The following is a 13,209-nucleotide window of genomic DNA, read 5'->3' on the forward strand; positions in this document are numbered from 1 at the left end:
TAACAGTGAAACACGAAGAACATCTACAATATTCAGGATAGACACACACACACACACACACACACACACACACACACACACACACACACACAGTCCCACTGCAGAAACTGATACCTACAGAAATAGCTTACACATCTCCTGCAAGTTCTTTGAAGTAAATGCAGTCAGTTATAGCTCCTGGTTTACACTAACAGCTCTGACGCCTCAGAGAATGTGTAGTGGAGGGACTGTCAGTAACTGAAAGACTACACACTGATAGGCTTAAAAAAGCCTGAAGTTCAGCTATTTCAATTTGCTGAGAATGGACAACTACCATGAACAGTTTAAAGCAGTTTTAAGAACAATCCAAATCAATATAATTCAGGCAAAAACTGAAAATATATCTGTGAAGCTGTTGCAAGATGCCTGCAGTTCACTTTTCTGACACTAATTTTATGGGAGTTAAAAACATCTCATTTCCTTATGTGTAGCATTACTCAAAGGGGAGTTGAAATAAATTCTGAGAACTAGAAGATATGTCAGTGAAAATATCATGTCAGGATGGCAGGCTCCATGACGGCCATCTTGTGGTAAAATAAGGACTTTTGTAGCAATTTTGATACATTTACAATAACTTACAATACAAAATGCAATGGAAAATAAAATGTTTTTGAGTTCCCAGGTGGAATTTCCTTTACCTTTAAAGCAGTAGGATTGACCTAGTTTTCATTTACTTATAAATTCTATTAAACATGCCCTACAGCTACAGTATTAATTTATTTGGTCACTACGACTTTATAACTAGTTCCTTGTAAAATGTCCGCAGTGTTTCATTTAACCTATGTTCTTACTGTGTCTATTTTTCCTTTCTTTTTGGACTTTGGTATCAGAGTAGTGCACCTTTTTGAACAACTGTGTAGCAGTGGTTTCATCAGACTCAGACCCTCACTCTTGAGAGGTAAATTCTAGATATTTTTTGAGACATACATCATCTGATAATAATGAATGGTGACACAACTATGCATACTACTGCATTTACTTTCTCTTTCAGTTTGGTTAAAGAATGTGCTGAATCAGTCTGCACAGTCCTTCAAAATTGTTGTATATATTTACAGCATTATGAAGTACTCTAATTCACTATGGAGCTGAATACAGACTTTCAGCTACAGTTGACATGAAAAAAAAAAACAAGAAACATCTACCACATACCAAATAATAGCTGCATCGCTTTGTAATGGAAAATAATGGGGCTGTTACAGTTTGATACAAGTGCTGCCCCCCCCCCCACCCCCAAGGTCTGTCACAATTTGTTCAGTTAAAAGTGTCACAAGAGAACCAACATCTTAGATCTAGCTGCAGTTGCTCTACTATTTATTTGTTTCAATTAAAAAATATTTTTAAACCAGGCTACTGGGGTTCTGATGGCTATGAATGCCCACAGCACCAACAATGTGGGTAAGGAATAAGCTTGTATTACTGAAGTGATCATCTTTGGAGAGGCCATACGAGATGGTGCGAAGTTACACGTGAAAGTTACCCGCTATATTACAATCTGATCACAGTGGATGGCAAATCAGATTTCCAGGAAAAGAAACAGACTTGCTGACTGCAAGTGAGTGAAAAACTAAACAAGGTCCCGGAAATATCTCAAAAAAGATTCTGAATTTCATGGTAGCAACTACTGTATTCCTGATCAAACCTAGACAGTGACAATGTAGTATGGAAACTGCACAATAAAAAAATGTCATTAGATTAATTCAACAAGTATCAAATCTAACATTCTTTTATACTTCTCTTAATTCTCTAATCTGTTCTGAAAGTCCGCCAATTTCTGAGTAAGACACATTCCCAGGATCTTCATGGGACATATTGTACACCAACGGATCAACTTCCCTTGGCAGATACCTACATTACAAACAGATCATAAACAATGTACTAATTATGTTCCTCTGCTTAGAGACAACAAGAAAGAGCAAAATGCATCATATAAAATAAACACCCACCTCATAATAGTCAACGTAGTCATGTCAAGAGCAACACGTGTTGCAGGTTTTAGTTTAGATTTATCAAGCTACATATTGAACAGAAAAAGTAGTCAGTATCCACACATTCTAAATGTGCACAGCTTTCTAAATACTAGTGCTCTATGTTCAGAAAGAAAATACAATACATACTAAATTTGGCAACGCCCAACTTTACATTATGGCTCTCAAATGCCCATGTTTTTTTAAGTTAGTGCTACATTTTTGACACCTATTTTTGAAAAACAAGGAGAACCAGAGAAAAAAAAGATACACAGCAAAGGAAAAAAAAAACACACACAAAGAAAAAATGTGAATATTGCACAAATCTGAAATTCAATACATCATTACCACCATCGCAAAACAAATGTAATCTACATACAAAATAGCTGCATTCTGATCTATGCTTAGTATACTAAATGATAACAGTGTAAAAGCTGGATACTGTGCACTCTCTTCATTCATTCATGAAAGGGGGTTTGAAGAGATACTTCACTTTTACATGTTCTGAAAGGGGCTGTATGCCCCACCACAAAGGACTACATAGAAGTGACCTAGTGGCTGCTGCCCTTGAGTAGAAAGATCACATAATTCAAACTTCTCCAGACTCAAAATGCTGGTCATTGATGCCCTCCAGCATTCATTCTCTTATTGTTTAGCAGAAATTCCTGGTAAACCAGCAAGTGAATGAGGCAGTTCAGGGCGCTGAAAAAAGTTATGCACTTACCATAGCGTTCCATCTGTGTTGTCCTTTTTCATTCTTCCTCGACCTGTGGGTTTCTGATCCAACTTGGCTGCTTAAAAGCTTAGGTTCTGAAGCTCGAGCTCCTCCCCTACCCATAATGCCTCACCCCCCCACCCCCAGCTACCTCAGATAGAGTTTGCACCATATTTACCAGTCTTACCAAAACATACACAATGTACATACACAGTCTGAAAATTTGCAAAAAAAAGGAGAGAGAAAGAAAGTACAGTTGTGTACACCTACCATAAATGTAGATGTTCGAGTGTCTTTACTGTTGCAGTCATGACTGTAGGGTTCTCCCCTGCCGGTAGGCAGCCCTCGGTCAGCCAGAATCCCAAAGTCTGGGTCCGGTGTCGGCTGTTCAACCATGCTCCCTGACGTCAGAGCGCCAGGAGTACAAAGCTGACAGTAGACGCCATCTTCCCCAGTTTTTCTTGCCCCAGATGTCAGGAGTCCCAAAATAAAAAAGGTCCCATAACCTTTGCAAATACACCTCAGAAGAATGGTGAAAAAAGAAATACACAAAAGTAAAAATAAGAGGGGACAGGAGGGAGGGAAACCCAGACTGTAACAGTGAAGACATTCAAACATCTGCATTTATGGTAGGTGTACACAACTGTACTATGTTCATCGTGTTTCACTGTTGCAGTCATGACTGTAGGGTAGAATCCCAAAGCTGAAAGAAAGGGAGGTGGTCATAAAGAGGAAGGGGCGGCTAAAAGGCCCTGCAAGACTGCATAGGCAAAGCCTGCCCTAGACTTAGAGTAGAGAGGTAGATTGTAGTGCTTAGAAAATCTATGCACTGAACTCCAAGTTGCAGCTTCCAAAATGTCACTGGTAGGAACTCCCCTGAGGAAGGCCGCAGAAGTGGCAGCAGCTCTGGTGGAATGAGTCCGTATACACCCTGGGATTTGCTTTCCATGGTGAGAATAACAAAATCTAATGCCATGAGCAATCCATTTAGAAATGGTCTGTTTTGAAATGGCTTTACCTTGGGAACTTGAAGCATAAGAAACAAACAATTGATCTGATTTTCTGATGTCCTTGGTTCTGTTCAGGTAAAAACGTAGCTGTCTGTGTACATCCAAGGAATGTAAGATCCTTTCCCCTTTATTTTGAGGAGTGGGGAAAAAGGCTGGCAAGTGTATAGTTTGATTTAAAGCCGCCTTGGAAACCACCTTAGGCATGAAGGTAGGATTAGTCCTCAAAGATACCCTGTCTTGATGAAAAATAATATAACGCTCCACAGCCATAAGAGCTTGTAAGTCTGAAACTCTCCTAGCAGAGGTTAGGGCTAACAGGATGTCTGTCTTCCAAGATAAAAACTTGATGTCAGAAGAGGCAGCAGGCTCAAAAGGAGGCAAGGTTAGTTTTTCCAAAACATAGTTGAGATCCCAAGCAGGAATAGGAGGAGATCTAGGAGGTCTTATGTTCTTAGCTCCTCTGAGAAACTGTCGCATGAGCTGGTGGGAAAAGATGGGAGGATCTGTATTATAATGAGCAGAAATAGCAGAGGTATGTAACTTAATGGAAGAGAAACAAAGACCCTTATGTAAGAGATCTGTCAGGTAAAGTAAAATTAAAGTAATGTTAGGAAGAAGAGGATCAGAATCCTGAGCCTGCATCCAGGGACAAAATCTTTTCCATTTTCCTGCATAAGATTTTTTAGTGCTAGGACGTCTGGCTTCTAAAATGACATCCATAACCTGCTTGGGCAGTAAAGAAGAAATCAAAGGCCTTGGATTAACCAGGCTGCCAAGCTGAGAGTTCTGACATGAGAGTGGAGAACCTGACCCTGATGTTGGGACAGAAGGTTCGGAGACAGGGGTAAAACCCAGGGGGGCTCTAGGCATAGGTTTTTTAGAGTTGGATACCAAAACTGCAGAGGCCAATTTGGAGCCAGCAAGATTATCCTCTTGGGCTTGTCCTGTTTTATCTTCAATAAAACCCGTGGAAGAAGAGGAAGAGGCGGAAAGGCATATCCCGAGAGGTTCCTCCAACTGAATGACAAAGCGTCCACTTTCCAAGCTTCTCTGTGGAAAGTCCTGGTGCAAAAAGTCTGTAGTTGATGATTTAGATGGGATGCAAAGAGGTCTATGTGAGGACATCCCCAGACTGCTGTTATCATCCTGAATATTTTGGTGTCCAGCATCCACTCGTGTGGATCCGAAAGATTTCTGCTCAGACTGTCTGCCAGGAAATTTTGTTTCCCTGGTAGGAACTGAGCTTGAAGATACAGATTGCAAGCTAGAGCTGTGTTCCATAGATCCATGGCTAGTCTGCAAAGGGGGTAGGAATGAGATCCCCCTTGCTTGTTTATGTACCACATAACTGTGGTGTTGTCTGTCCGTATTAACAGTTGTCCTGGTTGTAAAAGATTCCTGAAGGTAAATAGAGCTTTCTGAACGGCTAACATTTCCTTTAAATTGATATGCAGGTGCTTCTGATCCTTTGTCCAAAGGCCCTGCAAACAACTGCCCAGAAAATGGGCTCCCCAAGCATAATCCGAGGCGTCCGTGGTTAGAATCTGAGAGGCAGGAGGCAGACGGAAGGGCTTCCCTTTGTTTAGAGCACATGCCCTGGACCACCAAAGAAATTCCTTTTGAAGGCAAGGAAGGACGGAGATCAGTATGTCTAAACTGTGGCAATGCTGAGACCATACACCTTTTAGGTACCACTGTATTTTCCTCATGTGTAGTCTTGCATATGGTATGAGATGGATGCAGGAGGCCATGTAACCCAAAGCCTGCAGGAATTTCCTTGCAGATAGATGAGTTAAAGTTGCCAAAGTTCTGAAAGTTGAAGCCAGCTGTAACTGCTTTTCGGATGTCAGAAATGTCATCTGGGTTGTGGTGTTTAGAACCGCACCCAGAAAAAGTATCTGTTATGATGGTGTCAAATTTGACTTTTTTATGTTTACAGAGAATCCCAGGAACTTGAGGAGGTTCTGTACAAATTCTAGATGCTGGAGTAAGACATCCTTGCTGTATGCCTGAATTAGGCAATCGTCCAGATAAGGGTAAATTTGAATTCCCTTGAGTCTGCAGTAAGCTACTACTGGAGCCAGGCATTTGGTGAAGACCCTGGGCGAAGTAGATAATCCAAAGGGCAGCGCAGAGAATTGAAAGTGCCTCGATCCGGCTTTGAACCTGAGGTATTTTCTGCGATCCTGCCTGATGGGAATGTGTAAATATGCCTCCTTTAAATCCAAAGTTACCATCCATGCATTTTTGGACAGCATTGGAAGTAGTTGCTGTAGAGTAAGCATCTTGAATTTTGGAATCTCTACAAAGGTGTTCAAGACAGACAGATCCAGAATGGGTCTCCATGAGTTTTGCTTCCTTGGGACTAGAAAAAGCCTTGAATAAAAACCTTTTCCCATCTCTGAAAGAGGAACCAGTTCTATGGCATTCATAGCCAAAAGAGCTTCCACCTGGTTTAAGGCCTCCGTCCATTGATGCTTTGGAAGGTCTGGCCATCAGCTTGGCCTTGGCAAGGTATGAAAATGGAATTTGTAACCTCTTAAAACCACATCCAAAACCCATTTGTCTTGGGTTATTTGAGTCCAATTTTGATAAAAAAGAGAGAGTTTTCCTCCAAGAGGGGTTTCCAGGCAAGAAGTTCCTGTAGCCCAACAGAGGGAGTCATTGAGTTTGTTTCCTTTGAGAATGTGACCTGTCCTCTCCTCCCCTAGGGGTGGAAGCAGTCCACTGTCTTGGTCTATAAGCAGCTTGCGTTTGAGGCCTCCCTCTGGAACGTCTATATCTACCCCTCTGAGGCCTGTCAGAAGCGGGAAAGGACCAATTTTTAGAAGGCCAATTCCTGCTAAATCTAGGAGGCTGTACTTGTAAGAAATCTTTAACTGTTTGCATGGATTTCGCCTTATCCTCCATCTTTTTAATTACCTCTTCAGCTTTAGATCCAAACAAAACATTATGCTGAACAGGAGCATCCAATAATTTAGCCTTTATTTGTTCAGGTAAATTTTGTTCCTTTAGCCATGCATGCCTTCTAATGACTGTGCCAGAGGCCGCAGCCCTACAGGAAGCCTCCAAGGCATCAAATCCACAGTGTAACCCATGCTTCCCAACTTGTTCAGTGGCGTGCAATAAGTCATGTAATTCCTTATCATGAGCACAGGCAGAAATGGAAGTAAGCTTCTGTTTTAAGACAGACAATAGAAATTGCTGGTATTTAAACATATGAAACTGACAGTTTAAAGCCCTAATGGACAAAGTAGCAGAAGTGTACACCTTTTTGCCCCATCTTTCTAAGGATCGAGAATCCTTTTCAGTAGGAATGGGATTTTTGGCAGAAGCGGCCTTAACTCCCTTGGGACCCTGAGAAATGGTTTCAGGGTCAGCAGAAGGGTTCTTGTATAAAAACTGATGGGAATCAGGAACCCTGTAATATCTATCAGGCTTAACAGGAGCAAGAGGAAAAGAGTCAGGGGTTAAGTTAGCCTCCGAAAAGGCATCATCCACAATATCCAAAACAGGAGGAATAGCCAGGGGTCTATGTTGGGGAAGAAGAAGAAGAAATTCCCTCAGTCTTTTCTTGGATTCCGAAAACTCCTGTCCTTCCCAATGGAAATGTTCCCTCATTTCATGCAAAGTTTCCCCAAAAGAGAAATCCTCAGGGGGAGAAGCAGAAGGAATGGATTCTTCAGCATCAGAATCCTCATAAGGAGGGAAAGAATATTCCTGATCAGAAGAAACTGAGGAAACAGAAGCCTGATCAGAGGAATCATAAGAAACATCCTGCCTTGGCCTTTTGTCTGGAGGGGGATGAGAACCCCTAATCATAGTAGTTAAATCCTCCGCCATCTTGAGTAACTGTTTCCGTGACTTAGGAGCCGGTTCAGAAGAGGCCTGTGTTGAAGTCTTTGATTTTGAAGGAGTCTTTGGCTTTGCCTTTATTGGTAGCTGAGTAGGCCTGAAAACCCCTTCGGAAGCTGGTACCTGCACAGTAGCTCCGGACACATCCAAAGGAGCATTGTCCAAAGGTCCGGCAACAGAAATATTTAAAGGCCTGGTTGGCTCCTCATGAGAGTCTGTTTCGGCCGTCGGTTCTGAAATGGCTGACGACAGGGGCTGCAAAAGCGCCTCACTGACGACGGCCGAACCTGAAGCTGGCTCCACTTGTGCGCTATCATCAGATTTGGACCTCGGAGGCCTGTCTTTATCCTTGCGACGCTTGTGAACTCCGGTAGCCGGGACTGTATCAGACGACATTTTGTAGTTAAAGCGCCTACCGAGGTACTGAAAAGCAAAATCGTACCTTTGCTTAATTGTACGTTGATTGAATCTAGCACAAAACCGACAACTAGCTACGTCGTGGTCAGGGCCCAAGCAAGGAATACAGTAAGAATGAAAATCCTTATGAGGTATTTGCTTCCCACATGAAATACAATTATTAACTTTTTCTGACATCGGAGTGAAGCAAGAAAAAAGTTTCCCCAACGGGGTACTTAGCTGTGAGTGGAGAAGAAAATCTTCGGACCGAAGTACATCAGTAAAATTAGTCAGGAGTCAGCCGACCGGCACTTGCGAACTGCTATCACAGCACGGCAAGAAAGACTGGAGAAGATGGCGTCGGCTGTCAGCTTTGTACTCCTGGCGCTCTGACGTCAGGGAGCATGGCTGAACAGCCGACGCCGGACCCAGACTTTGGGATTCTGGCCGACCGAGGGCTGCCTGCCGGCAGGGGAGAACCCTACAGTCATGACTGCAACAGTGAAACACGATGAACATCTGGAGTTCAACATGGAACAGCGGTTCCTATAAGCATATCTGTCACTCACTGGAGGGACAGAGGGAAGGGAAGGTCAAGGAAGAATGAAAAAGGACAACACAGAAGGAACATTATGGTAAGTGCATAACTTCTTTATCTGATGATGTCATTTTCATTCTTCCTCGACCTGTGGGACAGAGTCCATAGCTACAATAACCCTGGGTAGCCTTATGGAAGGCTATTCTGGAGCACTGCAAAACCAAAAGCAGCTCTATTTCTAGACACAATGTCCAGTTTATAGTGGGAAATGAAGGTGTGAGAATTAAGACGAGGCAACTGAACAAATATCATCCATTGAAACTTTATCCCAAAAAGCTTGAGAAGTTGCCACTGATCTAGTAGAATGAGCCTTGATATGCTAAGGTACAGAAACCCCTTTGGATTCATAAAAGAAATGTAATCCCTTAACTATTAAGCTAAAGTGGTCTTGGCAACTGGTTTACCTTTTTTGGCATCAAAAAAAGATATGAAAAAATGGTCAGATTTTCTGAAAGATTTAGTTCTGTCCAAATAAAAAATACAACTGTCCATGAGCATCTGACAGATGGAGTATATTCCTCTGTTTTGGTAATTGGGGAAAAAGACTTGGTACAGTTCACAGTCGCAACCTTTGGGTAGAAAGGATTGATTAGTATACAATGTCACTCCATCCTTTTGCCAAATTTAATAGGGGCATTCAGAGAGACAGAGCTTGCAACTCAAATACTCTTCTTGCAGAAGTGATAGCAACTAGAAATGCAGTCTTCCATGACAATTTCTTATCGACTTTGGCTGAAGGTTCAAAGGGAGGGTGAACCAGAGCCTGTAAATTCATAGATGGATCCCAGGGAGGTGTTGGATCTTTGACAGGAGGACAAAAAAGGAAAGCACCTCTAAGAAAGGCCTTACACAACTTAGATGAGGCCAAAGATGATGAATTTTCTCTGATATGATAATTTGAAATGGTTGCCAATTATACTTTTACAGTAGAATGACAGTCTCCCTCATAAAAAATATGAGTAAGGAAATTTATCACTGTTGTAACAGGAGCGGTGAAAGGATCTAACTGCAGCTGTTCACCTCAAACAGAAAATCTCTTCCATTTGTTCTTGTAAATTCTTCTAGTCGAAGATTTGTGGGAGGAGATCAGAATGCTTCAGACTGGGGATGAAAGCCTAGCAGATCTAGCCATCATTGGAGGGGGAGACACCATGCAGTTAGCTTCAGACCTGGAAGATTGGGGGTACATTTGCCCTGATGGATGGCATAGCAGATTTGGACGTGGTTCAAGTGTCCACAGAGGGCAAATCAGATGAGACCAAAGGAAGGTGAACTAGATTTGCCAAGACCAAAAGAGGGCAATGAGAATCACTTTGCTCTTCAATCTGGAAGCTTTCTGAAGAAACTTGAGGATCACGGGCATAGGAGGAAATGCATAAAGTAATCCAGGAAGCCAAGTACGGACCAAAGCATCCCTGAGTTACTGTCCCCGAAGAGGGATCAAGGCAAAGAATCCACTGCACTTGTGCTGAGATGCGAAGAGATCACAGCAAGGTTGACGCCCATTTGTGGAAGATCGTGTTCCCTACAAACTGATTCAGAGACCACTCACGATGCATCAGTAAGACTCTGCTGAGCCTGTCTGCTAGCATGCTGCACTCCTTCAGAAAATGCATTGTAATTAGAAAGTGGTTGGCAGAGATCGCCCACTGCCACATTCTCACTGTTTCTCTGCACAGGGGTTAGGATCTGGTTCTACCTTGTCTGTTGATGTACCAAACTACCAGCATATTGTCCATTTGTATTGCAATAGTCCCTGCAGGAAGGAAGCTGTGAACTGCCTGCAATGCTAAAATGACCATTCTCATCGCTAGGACATCGATATGCAGATATATCTCCTGTGACGTTCATATACCTTGGACCATCTGATCCAGGAAATGACCCCCACCCCACCTGGGAGGGATCTGTGGTCAACGCTGCGTTTGGGGGAGGAAGGGAAGAACTAAGGGGCATCCTTGAAGAACCTCCGGAGGAGTGAAGTCACTAGAGGAGAGAATCTTTGCACACTCATGACAGTCTGATTGGGTAATTGAGAGGGTGTTGATGTAGTTGGCCAATGGACTGCTAAGGTCCACTGCAGAATTCTCATGTGCAGACGTGCTCTTAGTAAAAGAGTTACAGTGGCAGCCATGGTGCCCAAGGCCCTGAGTACTAATTTTGCTGGAGGAACCAGGATTGCCAAAATCTGTCAGACATGTAGTCTTAGGTTCTAAATCCTATCCGGAGTAAGGAAGGCAAAGGTCTTGGTTGTATCCAAACGTGTCCCTTTGAAACCTATGCTCTCCAACTCCACTGCATCTCTCTGACTGGGTGGAACATCCGGCAGAGAACTTTTCATTTGAGGAGTTTTGAATAGGGAACGGAGTATCCTCTGGATATGATCCTTTGCACCCACCGATCATTTGTGATGACTAGGCAGGCTTCTGGGTGCAAGGATAAGCACCCCTGACTACCTCCAGAGAAGGACAGCCAGGCAAACTTTCAGGAGTGCTGAAAGGGTCTGTTAGAGAAAGAATCCCAAGACCCTTAATTTTGTGGACATCCTCTGCCATGTGGGTGGTGTCTATCATTGTAACCATTTCCCCCCGCTGCCTCTGGGGGCAGCAATATTCTCCCTGAGACTCTTGAAAAGGACCCTGGGATTCCTTGAACCACAGTCCATTTCCCCCATGGATTCCTGGAAAAGGATCTTTGGGGGTAGAAAAACGGGTTCCAATAGCAGACAGGGTTATTCCATCTTTCTCGCTATGGGAGAGAGTCTCTGTAACAGCGGGCCCACACAAAGACAATCCATCAAAAGGTAAAAGACACCTTGAAAGGGTCCGCAAAGTCCCACAGCCATATCCAGGCATGGTGCCTAATGGCAATGCCAGAACCAGTGGCCCTTGAGGTACCCTCTTTAGCATGGGAGATTAACCTCATGGACACTTTGGAAATTGACTGCAGAGATTTCCTCTCCTCAACAGACATGGACTCTCAAACCAAGCTAGAGAGTTCTTTGACTAAATCCCTCTATAGCCTAGTAAAATGAGAAAAGTAGTTTAAGCCTTGTAAAGTGAAGGTAGACTAGGCGTAAACTCTTGCCGAATATGCCCATGTACCTTGACATCCTGTTGGGGCGGGACAGTGGAGCTTTCTTGGGCCAGCTCCATCTTGATGGCTGCCGCAACAAAGTACAGATGTGTACACTTACCATAAATGTAGATGTTAGAGTGTATTCAATGTTGCAGTCATCACATTTGGGTTATCTGCTTGCAGTAACCCTCAGTCGGCCTGATTAACAAAGTCTTGGGTCCTGCGTCAGTTGCTCTCTCTTTTTCCGTGACATCAGGTAGTCAGGGTTATAAAACATGCAGCCAACGCCATTACATCACTTTTTCTTGCCCCAGATGTCAGTTGCCCCCTTAATGGGAAGCAATAAATTATATATATATATATATATATATATATATATATATATATATATATATATATATATATATATATATATATACACACACACACACACACACACAAGGTTATACATCCAACAAAAAAGCAAGTACGCCAAAAAGCTTTTAAGCATAGTAAAGGAGAGTAGAGGTATAGCCAAAAGAAATCAGGGGGCTGGAAGGAAGGTAACCAGGACTGCAACAGTGAATACACTCGAACATCTACACTTATGGTAAGTGTACACGACTGTACTATGTTCTTCGTGTTTCACTGCTGCAGTCATCACATTTGGGTAGATTCCCAAAGCTAAGGATGGGAGGAGGAATTTAGATAGCATTAGGACCAGCTATAAGGTCCTGCAAGACTGCAGTGGCAAAGCCAGCTCTGGATTTAGAGAAAATTGGCAAATGGTAATGCTTGGTGAAAGTATGTAGAACTCCAGGTAGCAAGCTTCTAGGATGTCCCTGGTAGGGACACCTCTGAGAAAGGCTGGAGAGGTAGATGCAGCCCTGGTTGAAGGGGCCTGATCTCCTGTGGGATTGGTTTTCCATGGTGCTTATAGCAGAAATGAATGCAATGGCCTATCCATTTAGAAATGGTTTGCTTTAAAATAGCCTTCCTCTCTGCCCCTGCAGCAAATGCACCAGCAGTTGTTCAGATTTCATTTGAGATTTAGTCCTGTCCAAGTAAAATCTAAGTTGTCTGTGCACATCTAAGGAGTGCAGTATCCGTTCCCCTTTGTTCTGTGGATTAGGAAAGAAGGTTGGCAAATGAATGGACTGATTAAGAGCAACACTAGATTCCACCTTGGGCATGAAGGAGTGATTGGTTCTGACCAACCCTGTCCGCATGAAAGATGATGAAAGGCTCCACTGCTATAAGAGCCTGTAAGTCAGATACCCTTCATGCTGAAGTGATTGCTAAAAGGAAGGCTGTTTTCCAAGAAAGGAATTTTAAATCTGCACTTGCAACTGGCTCGAAAGGAGGAAGACTGAGCTTCTCCAATACGAAGTTAAGGTCCCAGGCTGGAGTTGGAGCTCTCCTGGGTGGTCTTAAGTTTTAGGCCCCTCTGAGGAACTGCTTGAGCAGTGGATGAGAGAAGAGGGGTGGTTCTGTGTTATAATGAGCTGGAATGGCTGAGGCATGAATTTTGATGGAGGAAAAAGAAAGGCACTTGTGAAGCATCTCAGTTAAGTATTG

The 13,209-nt window shown here is 43.1% G+C and overlaps 1 protein-coding gene across 1 annotated transcript in view; it reads right to left on the reverse strand.

Annotated features, from left to right (window-relative positions):
* The window catches only part of PSMC6 (proteasome 26S subunit, ATPase 6), a gene marked incomplete in the record, with an annotated part of 935,644 nt that overhangs the window by 510,157 nt on the left and 412,278 nt on the right, over positions 1-13,209 (reverse strand). The window contains 2 exon segments of the mRNA XM_044074402.1: positions 1,770-1,884; positions 1,983-2,050. Of these exon segments, the coding sequence (XP_043930337.1) occupies positions 1,770-1,884; positions 1,983-2,050 (183 nt within the window).

The sequence above is a fragment of the Protopterus annectens genome, chromosome 6.part0, assembly GCF_019279795.1.
Source record: "Protopterus annectens isolate FY-2018-M chromosome 6.part0, PAN1.0, whole genome shotgun sequence".
Taxonomy (NCBI): domain Eukaryota; kingdom Metazoa; phylum Chordata; order Ceratodontiformes; family Protopteridae; genus Protopterus; species Protopterus annectens.